The sequence below is a fragment of the Odontesthes bonariensis genome, chromosome 10 (genome assembly GCF_027942865.1).
Source record: "Odontesthes bonariensis isolate fOdoBon6 chromosome 10, fOdoBon6.hap1, whole genome shotgun sequence".
Lineage (NCBI taxonomy): Eukaryota > Metazoa > Chordata > Actinopteri > Atheriniformes > Atherinopsidae > Odontesthes > Odontesthes bonariensis.
The window spans coordinates 19,550,906-19,569,123 of NC_134515.1; the positions used below are offsets into that span (position 1 = coordinate 19,550,906).

The 18,218-nt window shown below is 42.9% G+C and overlaps 1 protein-coding gene across 2 annotated transcripts; it reads left to right on the forward strand.

The window, feature by feature from the left end:
• Positions 1-1,042: 1,042 nt before the first annotated feature.
• Positions 1,043-15,586, forward strand: erbb3b (erb-b2 receptor tyrosine kinase 3b). 2 transcript variants are annotated; one of them, XM_075476761.1, is made up of 28 exons: positions 1,043-1,311; positions 3,055-3,209; positions 3,361-3,547; positions 3,797-3,922; positions 4,036-4,098; positions 4,274-4,392; positions 6,256-6,397; positions 6,538-6,651; positions 6,741-6,858; positions 6,940-7,013; positions 8,299-8,389; positions 8,896-9,098; positions 9,247-9,379; positions 9,463-9,556; positions 10,031-10,188; positions 10,276-10,332; positions 11,391-11,532; positions 11,647-11,766; positions 11,857-11,955; positions 12,060-12,245; positions 12,334-12,489; positions 12,594-12,669; positions 12,756-12,902; positions 13,011-13,108; positions 13,197-13,373; positions 13,478-13,549; positions 13,763-14,054; positions 14,227-15,586. In XM_075476761.1, the coding sequence occupies exons 1-28, from the start codon at positions 1,233-1,235 to the stop codon at positions 15,129-15,131; spliced, it is 4,383 nt and encodes a 1,460-aa protein (XP_075332876.1). In that variant the 5' UTR covers positions 1,043-1,232; the 3' UTR covers positions 15,132-15,586. The 2 variants fall into 2 exon arrangements, with proteins under 2 accessions (XP_075332876.1, XP_075332877.1); XM_075476762.1 differs by lacking the exon at positions 1,043-1,311 and adding an exon at positions 2,655-2,716.
• The last annotated feature ends 2,632 nt before the right edge of the window (positions 15,587-18,218 follow it).

Sequence of the window (18,218 nt, forward strand, 5' to 3'; positions counted from 1 at the left end):
TTAAAACTCAGATGAACAATTCTCAGACTCTGTCTCCTCCTGCTGGACAGAAAACTGTTGAAAGCTCTGAGGCAATCATGCACACTTCAACCACATCAGACACAGAGGCTTATCTTTTACACTTTGCAACCCATCTTATCAGACTGAGAAAGAGATGAACATTCAAATCCCTATCACTCCAACTTCCCCCACAAGGATACTTTCATACAAACTGGAGACTGTTCAAGCTATCTCCCTCCCTTTTTCAAAAAATAAGATTAACAGCATATCTGTCAGAAGCACTTACTGATATCCATCCATTAGTGGCCACTAGACCCGCTTTTCCCTCACAGCTTCATGTTCAGGAATTTTGCCTTCTCTCAGGCCATTTCCCTAAATTAAGCATGTTCTTGTTTTGGGTTCAGAAGTCACTTGACTGTCTGACAATGTGGCCATTGTGACTGGCTTCTCCATACGCATCAAAGAGGTGATTAACCAGTTGACAGGCCTGTGGAGACAATACTACTCTTTATGGGGAAAACAGTGCAGCCACTCAGACTGGGCACAGACTGGGAGACCACAACACTGCGTCCACATGCAGCAGCTGACAGCACTAAACCAAAATACCTGCACATAAAGAGACACATAGCATGCAAAAAGCATGCTCAAAATGGTTTACAAGCAGTTTTAGTTCAAGATGCTGTTTGATGATACACTGCTTTAAATGTTATTTTGTGTTTTCTTTTGAATAATGTGCTATGCATTTGCATTTGCAAATCTTTAAGCTTTTTTAAAAATACATTTAGTGTTTATTTACTTCAAAATACTTCACACACATTTTTGAATTTTTGTTGCCTGCTCAGTGCAAAGACTGAGGCCGCAGCTTGAGGGGGGAAAAAAAGACGGACCAACCCCTGATTGGTGAATAATTCTGGCACTGAGCCAATCAGACGCCCCTATCTGGGAGGGAAATCCCAGCATCAGAATAAGCTGCAACTTCTTCACTGTTTTCAGTTTTGTAATTGATTCAATCGATTTATCTGCTCTATAAATATTCTGAGGAAAGAGTTGCATTCGTCTCCTCTTCATGATTCATTCTCGTCTCTCGTCTTTCAAAGACAGAGCGGGAAACTCTTGTTCATTTTTTGAACCAACTATAACTTTTTTCCTGTATTTCATACAAAAGTCTATTTGGAGGACTACCTGAATCCGTGTGATATGCTAATATCTCGGTGAACGGGAGCGACATCAACATGGACCAGCTGCGAGTCATATTACTCTGTGTGACTTTGTCATGCAGGCTACATACAGCATCGCCCCAAATGCATGAAGGTAGGTGCATTTACATTTAAGAGCCCGACTTCACCTGTTGGCATTTTCTCCTCAACGTACTCCTCTATGTTCTGCTTAGCATGTGACACAGTAATATACTGTGGAACGGCTCATACTGATGCATCTAGAGTTGCCACCACTCACCCCCTTTTCTTTGTGTTAGGTCACACAGCTCATGCTCTGTTCTGTTCCTTAAAAGCTTTTTTATTATGTCTCGGGTGTAATCAAGTTCATGAATTTAGCAATACATCCCCACTTGGAACACTGATATTGATAAAGATGACTGGTGTTGGAAACTGAATTTGAATGGCAGTTGCGGAAAAAAGGAACGACACAGCACAGTAACACTTTGCTCTAAATATCTCTACTTATCCCTATGTTACAAGCATTTATTGAATGATTGACAATACGTTGTAAGATGGTAGGAAGTTAGTTACAGTGGACCACATCTGCAACGTTTTTCTACATTCATAGCCATTGTCATCCATTTTTTCTTTATTTATAAGCTTGCACCTGCGGAATCTTTTTCTAAAGCCTAAACATGCAAAGCCGTGGGATATAAAGTAGGGAAATATCCTCAATACAGATCAGAAAATACTGAAATTTTAACTTTATGTCAATTAAAAGACATTTTTGCAATGGCCCTCTCTTATTTTAGATGAGGTGGAATTTGGTTATTTTATTCACGTGTGTGTGTTTTAAGGATTCTAATAGAAACATTGTGCAGCTCCTCCAGTGGATCCTCATTGTCACTGTTCATTTGAAAGCATGTATTTGTTGTTGTTGTTTTTGGGCTGTGATAATCATACGGCTCTTACTAACAACCAGAAAAAAATACATGCAGCAGGCCTTAAAGGATGTTTATCAGCTCCACTGTATCTGTGCAGTTGTAAGATTCCTGTTTATACCTGCATGTTCAAACTGAAAACAGGAAATGTGACTCGAGTTCAGTGCTGCAGGTGCCTAATCTCTGCACATAAAGAGCCAGGCCACAAGTTTTGTTGCTCATTAATAGATGGTGTGTATGTCTCCTTCCGTTCACGATATTTCCCCTCCCACTGCCAGAACGTCCTACTCACACATGGCCCATTGTCTTTTGGTATGATCTCAGCAACGCTCACCCTACACACACACATACACACACACGCACACACACACACACACACACACACACACACACACACACACACACACACACACACACACACACACACACACACACACACACACACACACACACACACACACACAGGAGCACTGTCTGTCACTGCATCACTCTTCACTCACTGGGAAACACTGTCCACTTTTATAGCTTTATCACAATAAGACACTTTGTCTGAGAGAAGCCCTTCTCCCTCGACCCCCCGGCCTTCTCTCCATCACCCTCAGGCCTGGACTGCTCCATGTATGTGGTTTACAGCCTGTCTGTTTGCTTCAGATCAAACTCTGCAGCGCACACAGCATCAGGGAGATTCATCAAGCGCATAAATGGTCACAATACAAACCCACAAGACTCCCATTTGCTATTTGTGCAGTTTCAGAGGGCCTTATTGGTGTCTTCTTTCAATTTCAATTCAGTATACAGTACATTCCTTTAGTTTCCCAGTAGAGTTTCTGAAACTTGCTCAGATTTGACCATAATAGCTTCAGCTCAAGTTATTTCTACACAATATGCGAGGGTGTGAGTTTTGTTTCCAGACAGCCTTCTAAGACTAAGAACTTTGCTTCATCCCTATGTATCAGAGGTGTGTCCTGGCACACAGAATGATCTGAGCTCCACCGGCTCTCAAGAGAATCAGTACAACCTGATTAAAGACCGATATGCTGGCTGTGAGATCATCATGGGAAACCTGGAGATCACTCAGATTGAGAGTAACTGGGACTTCTCCTTCCTCAAGGTTAACATCCTCCTTCTTTATTCACCCTTAAACCAGTTTAGTTGGACAATATTTTCTACTGAACCATAAAAGTAACTTAGATCAAATAAAAATAAAAAAAGCCCTGCTGTTTCATTTATGAAGCAATACTTCTGTATTTTCTTCCTTTCAGACAATCCGAGAGGTGACCGGCTACGTCCTTATTGCCATGAACCATTTTCAGGAGATTCCCTTGGGCCAACTACGGGTCATCAGAGGAAACAGTCTGTATGAAAGACGTTTTGCCCTCTCAGTTTTCTTTAACTACCCCAAGGATGGCTCCAATGGCCTGCGGCAGCTGGGGCTCGCTAATTTGACAGGTAAATGAGAGGAGAGATTTTACAGCCAGTGAAAACTGGAAGACGAAAATTAAAGGTGCAAAAGAAAATATTCACTGGGACATGAAGGATCATCAATATTATTTGAAAACTTAAGAACACACATCCACACACACTGCAGACACCCCTTGATATTGGACTTTTTAACTCTAGACTGAGGCGGCTGCAGTAACCCCTGCTGATAGAATCTCCTTTCTGTTTTCTCTTATATTGTCTCTCATTTATTTACAGAGATTCTGGAGGGAGGAGTGAAGATTATCAATAACAAATATCTCAGTTATGGCCCCTGGATCTTCTGGCAGGATATTATACGGGACAACAGCGCTCCTATTGACGTCCAGTACAACGGAGAGAGAGGTATTATTTGAACTATTTGGACCGGACTTTTTTCTCGTATTCCCAATTATATCTAGATTATTTCTTTATTTCTCAACGACCTGTCTTTTTGCCTCTTCCCCTCGTTCTATCAGGCCCATGCCACAAATCTTGTGGAGATTATTGCTGGGGTCCAAATGAGGACCAGTGTCAGATCTGTGAGTGCCCACATGCTATGTTTCTATTTTTGTCACTGATTTATTTCTCCCTCCACTACATTCACTTAAAAGAATGGCTCTATTTATGGACACATACACACAGAGAGACGCATGCACAAAGACATGCCTGCATTTAGGTGACCTCTGTTTGACCTTTTTCTCCTGTGTGTCTCAGTAACTAAGATCGTGTGCGCTCCCCAGTGTAATGGCCGCTGCTTTGGGACAAGCCCCAGGGACTGCTGTCACATAGAGTGTGCAGCGGGATGCAAAGGCCCTCTAGATGTGGACTGTTTCGTAAGTTGCTGGGCCTCTACCTCTTTACAAGAATTAGATGGATGAATCAAGAGAAAGGCTCTGTTTGCACCATGTTATGTTGGTTCATAATTGTTCAGAACAAATAACACAAGGACATTCTATTCAGACATGTCTCCATAAAAGAAATGGAAACTTCGCTTGTTGGTCTCATTTGCTTCGACATTTTATTCTTTTGGAACAGAGCCAAAAGTCTTCAGGAATCTCAGAGTTGAAATTTCATATTTCACCCATTGATAAACTACAGCACAATCTAAGTGGGCTACAATTTTCCAAGCAGCCATATGGCATACTCAGTCTCTTGGATAATCATCCAGCCTTTAAGTTTTTGCCATGATATCAATATGTGGTAATACAAGTATTAATAAGGTGTTGTTTTAATAGGGGATCTAAATGCAAGAAACAAAGATGTGTTTGGTCCAAAAATCCCACGCAAGGGACATGCGCAAGGTAGCCATTATCAAAGCAAACAACAGACAAGGAGCCGTCAAAAACACTGGAAAACAATAGAAAAACAAAACAGTGGTGAGAAAGCTAGACTATAAAAGAAGTTTTTTTTCTTTTTTTATCTGGGGTGGGCAATAATCAACTGGTTTAACACTGACCGGTAAGTGAAACACTACTTTCACAAGAATAAAACATCTAAAAGTAAAACAGTCACAGACCAAAACCGCCAAACCTTGACAGTGAATACGTAGCTTGGTCTCATGAAAACACGTTATTAACACACCGTGTCATGTTGTGTGTCATTACGAAATCTATATTTTTTTTTGCATGGCATCTACTTTTAAGGGATTTCACCCTGCCTTGTACTTTTGCCCCAACTCTAACCGTGCAGTATAAGACTCAGAAAGCTTGGAATGTGTATAAATGACATGTAAAAAGGGCCAGAAATGTTGTGCTTCTTATATGCAATGCCATGAGATGTACAGCAGCATTTTCAAAACTTTTTGGGTCACCAATTGATGTGGAGTTAGCGGTTAGAAAAGCAACACACTGAAATTAGTCCATGTGAATATGATACTTCATGGCCTCAGACCGTAAAACCTTGGGTGTTGCAATAGGAAATTACTTAAAAAGTGCCCCTATTCCTCTGTTTCTGTGAGGATGAAGTAAGGACAGCAGCACTTTGAGCAAAATGCTGACTTTTAGAATGCTAACGTATACAAAATGCTGACATTTAGTTGGTATCTTTCCGTTCTTAGTCAATCATGTTGGCATGATAACATTATCTTATTAACACCAAACACAAAGAACAGAATATGTTGATAAAAATACATAGAAAGAAACATTTTTCGTCATTATTCATCCCGAGTTAAACATTGCCACAGTGCATTAAATTCGATGTTTAAAGGTTCTACTTAGAATATGGTGGTAATTTATATAGGTTCAAACAATAATGTGTTCTGAAAGTGTTGGCGTTGTGGCTTTATGGGATATTGAATTACTCTCTTTTGAGATGTAATCCTGACCTCTGTGTTCCCTGTTTTTTGGTAACCTTCATGTTGAGGCAAGTGAGTAATCTGGCAAAGTGGATCTAAGAGGTCATAGCCTCCTGTTGGCCTTTTTTTCCCCCTTTTGTGTGTTATACTGCTTTCTGTGCATTCTAGAGGTCTGCATCTTTGGCCTGGTGTTAGTTTGGAAAGATAAACAGGCATATACTGTGAATAGATTACGTTGTACCTTTGATATAAATTGTGTATACTGTATAATGGGCTTCAGCTGCCATAGGTGTGAAACATGTGATGTCAGAGTTTTCAAAGTCAGTATTTAATTTGATATGCAAAATACTCAAATAGAATTGTCAGTGTTTGAGTGTATGTGTGTGTGTGTGTACCTGTAAAGGCATGTCGTCATTTCAACGACTCCGGAGCCTGTGTGTCCCAGTGTCCCCAGACTCTCATCTACAACAAGCAGACATTTCAAATGGAGACCAACCCTAATGCCAAGTACCAGTATGGATCAATCTGTGTTTCTCAGTGCCCAAGTACGTAGTCAGTATGTGAAGCACTGTTATTTGGTATCATACCAGATATTAATGCAGATATGTGTTTTGAGGTTTAACATAAGGCTACATTGCAAGTGGTTCCTCTGTTTTGTGTTATCTCTTTTTCTTCCCGTCTGTAGTTAATTTCGTGGTGGACGGCAGCTCCTGCGTTAGTGTATGTCCTCTAGACAAGATGGAAGTAGAGAGAGAAGGCCACAGGCAGTGTGAACTCTGCAGTGGGTTCTGCCCAAAAGGTTGACATTAAAGTACACTTTCCACCTCTCACCACATACATTATCTGTCAGTCGTCAAAGGAAATGATGTGTTTTGGTCATTCCTGTAGTGTGTGAAGGCACTGGTGCTGAACACAGACAGACCGTGGACTCCAGCAACATCGACAGCTTCATCAACTGTACGAAGATCCAGGGCAGCCTTCACTTCCTGGTCACGGGGATTCTTGGGTAATCATCTGCATAAGTTGCAGTGTCAGAGCACAATGTTGGACAGCATGCATGTTCATATTGTGTTTCTTCTTTTCACAGAGATGACTTTAAAAACATCCCGCCCCTTTATGCCAAGCAATTGGACGTGTTCCGCACCGTGAGCGAGATAACAGGTTTGTATATTCTACAGTAAGCATTTTCTTTTAAGTTAATCTGTAATGATACATAATAATTGTGTTAATTATTGGTTTGATATGTTTTATTTCTTATTTACATTATTAAAATGTTAGAGTCAGTATGAGAATGACTTTCTCTCCTCTCGAGAAGCATGACTTTTAATTCATCTTTCTATGCAGTTATGGCAAAGATATTAAAGCTGTTTGTGGAGACCTTTTTTTTTTTAGGGGGTTTATGTAAAGTGCTTATGAGTAGTCAGTGTCTTACCTGCAGTAAATGGCAGTCTGAGCATTCTCAGTCTGAAAAATATGAGAGGAATCTTGATGGAAGAGCAAAGCTACTCAAAAAGAACCCACAGAGGCAATTCATATGGTTCAAATGAATGCTAGATATCGTGAATTTTAGACTGGGTCACTTTTGCACTAGGCAGTTGTTTACTATTTTCTCAAATGAAATAGCTCTGTGTTGCTCCACGTCATTGCATGCACAATGGATGACTAATATATCCTGTAGCTGATCAACAGTGACTCACAATTCCTCGGCCTGTTCCGAAAATACCAGCGATGAGACAGTAGAAATGAGAGAAAAGACTGGAAAAGCACAGATAATTACTACCCAGCAGTAAGCTATCCAACATGTCTGACACATCGCCTGATATACTCAAATGATCAGCAGCAGGGTGTCAGGGGAAACATTTTGTCAATTGGATTTTCTCTTTATAGGGGCATACAATCATTTACTCACAAAAATAAGTTGGGATAAAAAGCCTTTCACCATCCCAAGAAATGAAAAGACATTACACACTGTGAGCAGCAAACATACACAAACCTCTAGGATTAACATTCAGTTTCAAATGGGAATTAAAGACTGTTGTGTCTGTTCGATTTAAAGAACGGGGGTTGAGAAAAGTCTGATTTTCAGAACGCATATTTGTATAAACGTATAATGGCACAAACACATACTATTACTGACCCCTTGAGAAACAGAGGTTTTGAGGCACATTGGGTTATGAAACGCATGTATTAGTCTGTGAGGTCTTAAATGCCCATGGCGTATTCCAGCATAGAAATCCATATCCCATATGGTCTGGGTCTGTTTCGATGCTTAATACTGATGATACTGATGAACCCTAAAAGGAGGATCACACGACATCTGTCCATGAGCTGTAAAATGCTGGAAATACTTCATTTCTTGGCTCTGGAAATTGTCATTAGCCATGTGTTGTGTGTACGTTGTCATATGGGTTCCTGTTTTAATACTATAACTTCGTCTCATTCTCAGATATTCTAAACATCCAGTCATGGCCCAAAGAGCTGAATGACCTGTCTGTTTTTTCAAGCCTCGCCACTATTCAAGGACGGTCGCTCTACAAGTAAGGCTGATTGCATTCAGTGACAGGAATTTAATCTGATTAAACAAATATTCTGTAAACAAGAACATCAGCAATCAAGGTCATTATGATCAAATCTTCTTGAGACAGATGACCAATCTGATGAATGTGGTTCTATGCACCTGTTCAAATTCTCCGGCTGGTTCTGAGGTTTCCTTCCCAAACTGATGGTGTATCTTCCTGTGTGGATTGTAAATTGCGTTGCATTACAATTTGTCATTTCTGTCATTTTGCTTGCTTCATACCCTCCTGAATGTCTGCTCAGTTTTGTAAGCCCCTCTGTGTGTTAGCAGCTCATGACATATCCTCGCATTGCTGCGACCGCTGTGAACAGGTTGGAATTTTTTTATGTGAGATTCCCATCACTGACCTGCAAACAACAGCATGCAATCACATGGCCAACCGAAATTGGGAGTGCCGATAGAAACCATTAAATGTTCCTCCAGTTAACTTTGTTATGTTTGAATTCCCCTACCCTCAAACAAAAGGAGCTTCTCTCTGATGGTGATGCGCATCCCCACTCTTACCTCACTGGGTCTGCGCTCTCTCCGCGAGATCAGTGACGGCAGCGTGTACATCAGTCAGAACGCCAACCTTTGTTATCACCACACCGTCAACTGGACGCGGCTGTTCAGAGGCCGCAGGGTTCGAGTCAGCAATCTCAACAACAACAGGCAGTTGGCAGAGTGCGGTGAGGAAAGCCTCTGCTGTAATGCAGTGAAATGTTAAAGTTGTTACTCCTCTAACTAATTGTGAAATATCGTAATTGAGGGACGAGCACAAATGGCCTTGTTTAGCTGCAGCAGGTTCCTGATGCTCCTCTATGGTTGTGTGTGCAGTTGCAGAGGGCCGTGTGTGTGACCCACTGTGTTCAGACTCGGGCTGTTGGGGCTCAGGCCCTGACCAGTGTCTTTCCTGTAGGAACTACAGCCGCGATGGCACATGCGTGGGCAGCTGTAGCTTTCTCTCGGGGTCGGTAATTATGAGTTGACATTCAAGTGGTTGATGTTGTTGTCCTTTTATGTTATGTCTAATTTTGTTTATCGTCTCTGCAGATCTCCAAGGGAATTTGCAGGTTCTGATGGTGAGTGTGTTGCCTGTCATCCAGAATGCAAGCCTCAGAGGGGGAAAGTCAGCTGCACGGGACCGGTAATCACTTGCTTTCATTATACAGGAACTTTGTTGCGTTTGGCTTTTTTTTTTACCTACTTATGGCATTACTTCACAAATACTTGTACAAATTTGACCCCTGAAAGAACCTTTTTACCCCTTTTTTTCTTTGTCTAATGTTACCATTTTAAATCTCTTTAAAACGTGTTCCCATACACTCTAACTTATAACCCAGATGAGAGAATAAAGTCTTCCCACTTCTGAACTCAAACTTCAAAAAGTAATACTATATATACTGTCAAGACACGAGATGCTTTGTGAATGAAAACTTAAGTAAAAGCAATCTCATTTGTGGAATGGAAAGTATTCTGTATTTTTTTCATTTTTAATTTCCATCACTTTGTGCCCATTTGGCTAGAAATCATACTGCTTGTGTCAAGCAGGATGCCTTGTTTCACTGCTGGCTCGATCTGCCCAGTAGTCCATCTCACTGTCCTTTTGTGTCTCCTCTAGGGTGCAGATGAATGCGTTGCTTGTGCCAATCTTAGAGATGGTCCTTACTGCATGTCCTCCTGTCCAACTGGAGTAAATGATGGACAGAAAGGGCTGATTTTCAAATATCCCAACAGGGAGGGTCACTGTGAACCGTGTCACCCCAATTGCACACAGGGGTAAGACTCAACGTATATTTATGTGTATTCTAGCGTCACAATTACTGAATTCATGAATGTTTGAGATCACTACTGTATGCGTTTCAGATGCTTCGGCCCAGGATTAAATGACTGTTTAGAGACAGCGCGACTGGCAGTTAGTAGGTGAGTGTTTCCCTCTGCTGGTGAAAACTGACACTGCAGTGTTATTTGTGTGATCCTCCACAGTCCAATGTTAGACGCACACTCTATCCTCATTTTTTAGGTTCATGGTTGTAACTTAGAGGTCCATTAGAATGAAGTTAGCTATGTCATTTTTTTTTTATAAAAAAAAAAAGAAAGCTCCTGTAGCACCTCTTTCTAATCTTAAATACCCTTTCATAAAAAGGTGTAATTCCTATTCTGTTTCTACAGCTCTATTAGACAGCTTTAATAGAGCTGTGTCAGGCAATGCTAATAACACATTCAGTGGAGTTTAGGTTGTCCCCATACTACAAAAGGCAAAAACACAGCAACCCGCACCCGAGGCTCAAGTCATTCGTCAAACTTGTGCCTCCTCTTCTCTTCATCGCCTCACTCCTTCGGCAAATTTAAAATGACAGCTCCGAAGTCCTCATGTCTCAGTTCAAAATGTCCTCATATCTGTTTTCACCTCCTTAAAATGTTTATAATCAGCATTGATCGTCCCCCAGCATGCTCAGCATACAGTATCCAAGTTTCAGTAAAAGTACTCATGTGGAGCAAACATCTGGATTTTCAGTTCCTTAAGTGCTGCTCATAGTGATGACGCGTTCAGGAGGTGAAGCCCTGACAGCCACTGAGATGTTTAAAGTGTCTTCTGGGACAGAGAGGGACATCCTTGGAAGCTGTCCTGAGGCTGTGTAACTTGGAACCGCAGACTTTTACAAAGAAATCCACGCAACACAATGAGGGAACAGGAAAGGACCCAAAAAGCATCATATGACCTCCACAAATTCTTACACAACTAATAGAAAAAAGAGAGAATACATTTTAACAAAACATTGTATCTCTGAACCTCTCGATATCTTTTTCAAACGTTGTCATTTCTTTGGGGACATTAGTTGCAATCAAACTGTAGAAAGCCTGATTTAAAACATGAAAGTGTAAAAAAAAAACCTGAAACTCGGGGGGTTGGGTTTCTGCTGAAGTTTGTCTTCAACTTTTTTAGTTTTTTCAACTTGCATCTTTGCTTCACTCTGCAGCGGTCAGATCACAGGTGTAGCTTTAGGGGTCCCAGCCGGCCTGATTTTCTGCCTGGTGCTGTTTTTCCTGGGAGTGCTGTACCATCGAGGCCTGGCCATCCGTCACAAGAGAGCCATGAGGAGATATCTGGAGAGTGGGGAGGTGAGACTTCAGAGACCATACGACTTTATGAACTGCCTTTGATTATTATGGCCACACGCATTTGTTCTCGCTGAGCCAGGAGTCAGCCAGGAGTAATTGTTCTGTTTTTGGCAGAGCTTTGAGCCCCTGGGTCCTGGAGAGAAAGGCACGAAGGTTCATGCTCGTATTTTGAGAGCCTCTGAGCTGAAAAAAGTCAAGGTGCTTGGCTTTGGTGTTTTTGGCACAGTGCACAAGGTATTGATTACTTCCTTTTGATAAACGTTTAGTGTTTATCCACTCATTTGTGTGCTATTACTGTATTCTTAAACAAGATTTGTGTTAAAGGGCTTTTGGACTCCAGAGGGAGAGACGGTAAAGATCCCTGTTGCCATTAAGACCATCCAGGACAGCTCAGGCCGACAGACCTTTACCGAGATCACTGATGTGAGTGTTCTGGGTTTTATTTATTCATTTAGTATCAGTTATACCAGTTAATGTGACGTAATAAAAAATGCACAATTACACAACCCTATTTTATCATTTTTCAGCATATGCTGTCCATGGGCAGCCTGGATCATCCCTACATAGTGAGGCTGCTGGGTATTTGTCCAGGTGCCAGTCTGCAGCTGGTGACCCAGGTCAGTTCTCAGGGCTCCTTACTGGAACACATCAGGCAGCATAAGAACAGCCTGGACCCACAGCGCCTCCTCAACTGGTGTGTGCAGGTCGCTAAGGTGAGTACAGCTGCAATTCTGTTAAGCAACTTAATGTCACAAACAAGCTGCCAATGGTGTATGTGGAGTTCATGTGTTTGTATCTCAGGGTATGTTCTATCTAGAGGAGCACTGCATGGTCCATAGGAATCTGGCTGCCCGCAACATTTTGCTGAAGAACGCCTTTCAGGTCCAGATCTCCGACTATGGTGTGGCAGACCTCCTTTATCCCGATGACAAGAAATACGTCTACACAGACACAAAGGTTGCTGAGACACGCTCTGTCTCAAATCAATGATAAACAGTTTTCAAGCTCAAACTAATCAGGCCGACCCAAACTGCCTGTCTGCAATTTTTCTCCTCATTCAGACACCCATAAAATGGATGGCACTTGAAAGCATCTTGTTTCGAAGATATACTCACCAAAGTGACGTTTGGAGTTATGGTGAGTGGCTTTGTGAGCATGTGTAGCTGTTATCTGTAAATTAGTTTTTTTGCCACGAGCGTTTAAATGTCTCCCTTCCTGGACAGGGGTGACGGTGTGGGAGATGATGTCATTTGGGGCGGAGCCCTATGCATTCGTGCAGCCGCAGGAAGTGCCAAGTCTGCTGGAGAAGGGCGAACGTCTGTCGCAGCCTCACATCTGCACTATAGATGTCTACATGGTGATGGTTAAATGTGGGTCAAAACAGCTCACCCAGCCACACACAAACGCATTCAAACGCTCTCTCTATTAGGTGCAAACACCAACTGTATGTGTGTAACCATTAAACATTTTCTGTCAAGGCTGGATGATTGATGAAAACATAAGGCCAACCTTCAAAGAGCTGGCAAGTGACTTTACTCGGATGGCAAGAGACCCACCCAGATACCTTGTCATCAAGGTGGGAATGCTCATGGTCACTTGTTCTCAGCTTTATGTTTTAGCTCTGGTTTGACACCTTAACCCTGCTCTTCAATGTCTCTGTGCAGCTGGAAGGAGAAAGCGCTGCTGCGGGCGAAATCCATCGAAGAGAGTCAGAGCGAGGACTGTTGGATGCAGATTTAGAAGACCCAGATGAAGAGGGACTAGAGGATGGCTTTGCTACGCCTCCTCTTCAGCACTCTCCGTCTTGGAGTCTGTCTCGTTCACTGATTAATTCATACAGGGTAATATAAACGTGTCTTTAAGTTGATAGATCGGCTGGTTTTGGACCACTGTCACTGAATCAGTGCCAAACCCATCGACGCATAATGTGTTGTCTGATTTGCAGACTGGCGCATCTCAGGCAGCACCAGCTGGATACCTGCCAATGACCCCCAGCCCTGCGGAAAGCATCCGCCAGGTGTGACAAACACACAAATGTTCACACAAATTCATGCCAACCTACACCTTCCTACCAGCTTATTTGAGTAGATGTTTTTAACTTTAACTCTTAGCGCCATGCTTATTAGCAGAATACTCTATTGCATAGCATTGCTAGTGGGTCATTACCTCATGAACTAACACAATAAAATGAGCCACTGTTGTAGCTACTGACTTTAATTTTTTGTCTCAGCTGTGGTTTCACAGGTCTCGTCTGAGCTCAGTGCGGACACTGCCCGAGAGGTCAGAGGTCAGAGGGAATAGCAGGGAGGCAGAAATGCGTGAGGAAGGCTTGCGGACTGGGAGCCTTCACAGGACTAAGTTTTGCTCTGATAGGAGTAACCCTCGTGTGCCCATCAGCCGACACAGAAAGCTTTCCACAGCCTCAAGTCCGTCCTCTTACAAGGCGTGGACGGCAGAGGAGGAGGAGGAGGTGGACAGCTATGGCTATGTCCTGCCTGGGTCACCTGGTACACCAGAAAGAGGTAAATTACATGCAGCACAACAAGAGAGTGCAAACTTCTCCTGCTATATGTGGTTGGTTTGTTGCTGTATGTTGGGATTGCAGCAACTGAATGATGGGGTGACAGAAATGTAAAACTGCCTAATTGAGATTTCTTCCTCTTCTCTCTTTCTTCTTGTCTTCCCGGCTAACAGTCTCCAGAATATCTTGTTCTGGCCGAAGGAACTCAAGACTAAAGAATAATCTGGTTCCCATGGTGACAAACCCCTCCCAGGAATATGAGACCATGATCACAGAGTCTAGTGTTCTTCCCTGCTCGACCAGTAGCATATCGTTACAGGGCGACGACACTGCAGTGGCACTTAGTCATACAGCGTCCCCCTTAACCTCTCCAACACTCAGGGCTCTGTCACCCACAGAGGACAAAGCACTCGAGGAAACTCCAATCTCAGCTGTAAGATGCAATCAAGTACCCGAGGTCTGTGAAGTAGCTGTGGCAGAACAAAGAGACTCAATAGACAAACATCAGTTCACCAGTGAGATCAAAACTGTGGATGACCAAGCGGAAACAGCCCAAGGGATTTTCAGGTATGAATATATGGATATCAGGCGTTCTGACTCCTCAGAGGAAGGTGACCCTGAACGTAAGGGAAGTGGGATTCAAACATCTGCAACGGGTGCAACGGAGACCGAGGATACACACCAAATAGCGAGGGTGTTGACAAAGGCGCATGAGGGGGAAGAAGAAACTAAGAAATGCCACAACACAGATAAACAAACCACTCTGCATGGGGATCTGAGCAGTACAGACATGACTGAGCCAGATGCGCTGACAGCTGGAGTAGCAAACGTGGAGGAGTATGAGGAGATGACCGGGTTTGGAGTGGTGCCTGAAAAGTGGGAGCACACAGAATATGAGAACCTCCCAGTGAAGGGGAGGGCTGCTCCTGAGGAGATGGGCAGAGGCAGGTGTGCAGGGATCGGGGAATACATCAAGGTTTGTGCTGGCATGGGAGAGCCTGGCAGCAACACATCATTTGACAACCCAGACTACTGGCATAGCAGGCTGTTCCTCAAGGCAGATGCTGTACTCACCTGATGCTATGGACTGGGACAGAGACACAGTAACTGATGCAAGTGGTGGTTAATTAATATGAGTTTTAAAATGTTCTCCACATCTTCGGTTCCGTGCAGCCAAAAATCTTTGAAGAGTCACAGTATTAAAGGAAATACGTTTTTTTATGGTTCTTCACTGATTTTTGCAGAAAGTAATAATTTATGAAACCAAATATTAGTCGGTACGAGGCCGTGAAATAATGGTTATTACATGTGGAGTATCTCAGTTTTCAGGGCATTTAAAGTTTGTTTGGCATTATTTGAAGACCCAGCGCTAAAATTGTGCAGTTTGCTGAAGTAGCACGAGATGACCCATTTTACAGCTCTTTTTGTACTTTTTATATTAACATGAATTATTACTTGATTTTGCAAAATATCTGTTGTCCGTTGTCTTTGTGTGTTGTAAAATAAAAATAACTTTTTTTATATATTGAAAAAGACTCATAAACTGTTTTAATTTGTATTATTTTTTTCAATGATTTAAAGGCACAATGTGCGATTTTTATGTCATTTTGAAGTGTATTGCATACAAAAAACACCTATACATACCATAAGAGTGTGCAGAAATAATCCTACTGGCATGTCCTAACCAAAGTTTATACGCAGCATAGCTGAGTTTTACTGCAGAATTACGGTAGGCGTCCACTATTCCGGCACGTCAAGCCGTATCCAACGCATTCAATTCATTTTCAATGAAATCCGGCCGATCGTTGTCGCCGTGCTCGCAAAGCATGCTGGGATTCCGGCACGGCGAGCGGCGGACCTGCGGCACTTCAAAAAGTTGGGCTCGGCCGAACTTTATGCAAATTTGCCACGGCAGACGGAGTGCGTTACCCAATGACAGTAGACCATCTCCTGTGTCGCAGCAGCAGCACAGCAGCTTTCCTCGCTCGCAGATCCGGATCCATGGTACAATATGAAATAATGTTCCATTGCTGACGATTTATAAACATTAATTTCCCTCCAAAACTCAAATTTTTAGAGGGAGAAACTTCGGTTGGTTAAAATCACAAGTTATTTACTTTCCCCCGGAGCCATTCTACACGCCCCACACACCCACTGTAGTAGCAACACGGCGACAACTAGGCATCCAATCCGGCGAGTTACGTTGACGTGCCGGAATAGTGGACGCCTAGCAGGCTAAACTGATAGCGCCGGACCGGCAGTTTTTCTGGCCAGGAGGTGGCGATATAGAGTAAAATCAACCTCCGTTCAACCCCAGGCAGTAGAAGAAATCGCTGGTCAAAGCACAGATTCTAGAAATCACAGATTCTATAAAGCCTGATTTATGCTTCAGACGCAAAGCCTCTGACGCTCGGACGCAAAGCCTCTGACGCTCGGATGCAGAGCCTCTGCGAGCGTCAAAATCTTGACCACTCCCCCACGCAGAGGCTCTGCGCGCGTTGTCGTGCACCTCAGAAAAATCCTGACTACGCGACAGACGCACGCAGACCACCAACGGAAGTGCGCAGACAAAAGCGGCTGTGATTGGTCCTCGGTGTGCCTTTCCGGTTGTCTGTGTGGCTTCCTCCTTTGCATTTTCGCCAACTCCAATAAAAGAAGCTGTTCTTCTTCGATGTCGAGCAACTCCAGATCCATATCTTGCATACACTTTTTTTTTTTTTTTGAAAAATAAACACTTCCGCCGGCACCCCCGAAGTTCTCGTCACCGCCCACCGAAATTCTCGCGAGGGGAAACTGCTGTGCGTCCCGAGAAATTCCAGACCGAGGTTGCAGAACCATAACATGAAAAGTGGTTCGCGACCAGAGCAAAGTAACACGTCAAGACGATAGACGCAGAACTATAATCCGCCCTTAATAGTACAGATACGCCACCACAGCCTTTATAACGAACAGCCTTGCCACTCTCTATTAAGCCCCATTGTACCGGCTTTTTGGCTGCAGTTCCACCAGAATTCCACTGGGGGCGTCGGTGGAGACCAGAATGAATGGGGCCCTATGGAGCTAGATGCTACAAATGGTCAGTTTCACCTAAGTCTCCTCAAGAGCGCTCAGATTTGAATGTAGTTTCTGAGAGCTCAACATGGGTTTCAAGTCAAAAATCTACTGAACGAGTACATATATCCCTTTGATTTCTAACAGGTTGGCTTCTTGTTGTCCACCACGCGCTAGCATTGTGCTAATGACAGCGCTCGACCAGAATTACGACCAGAGGCACCGCTTGACGGCTGGCTCCATACCAAGCGACAAGAGAATTAAGATGGACTTTTTCCGCTTATGTTACCACAGCCTAAGAACCTGTGATGTTACCACACATTCTCTCTTACTACAGCTCTTCCTTGAAAACGCTGCTGCCTTTGAGACCAACAACAAGCAGGATTGTTGCCGTAAAGCGGCATCTCCGGTCGTAAGCTATGTATGACGTCATATACACTTCAAATCCTTTTTTTAAGCTAATGAGTGGCTCTAAAAATCTAAAACTCAGCCATGGGTATTTTCTAAACATCCTCTTTCGAAAACAACATTCGAATTACTAGAGAAAAAATTATATCTTGAGATAAGGGCACGAAAGGGCGTATAGCTCCATAGGACTCCATTCATTCTGGTCTCCAAAATTGAGCGCCCCACGTGGAAAAAGGGTGGAACTGCAACCAAAATCGCCTCGTTGGAAACCGGAAATGCACCGTGAGTGGCGTATCTGTACTATTATAGAATCTGTGACGCCACTCACGGTGCATTTCCGGTTTCCAACGAGGCGATTTTGAAATGACATACACAGAATGAAAGCAGAAGGAGCCTTTGTAAGGTCAAGAAGAAAATGGTTGGAGGAGGGGGAACGTAACTCTGCATATTTCTTTCAGTTAGAAAGAGCGCGTGGTAAAAGCAACTCTATTCAAAAACTCAGTATTAATGATATTATCACTGATGATCCTAAAAAGATAGCTAATTATTGCGCCACATTTTATAAATCCCTATATGAGTCACAATATAATGAAACTGAAGCCGACAACTTTTTTGCACACTTCACTGAATTAAAATTAATCGGTGAAGACCAAAAAAATGTTTGTGATAGTCCCTTAACTCCAAACGAAGTTCTGTTTGCAATCAA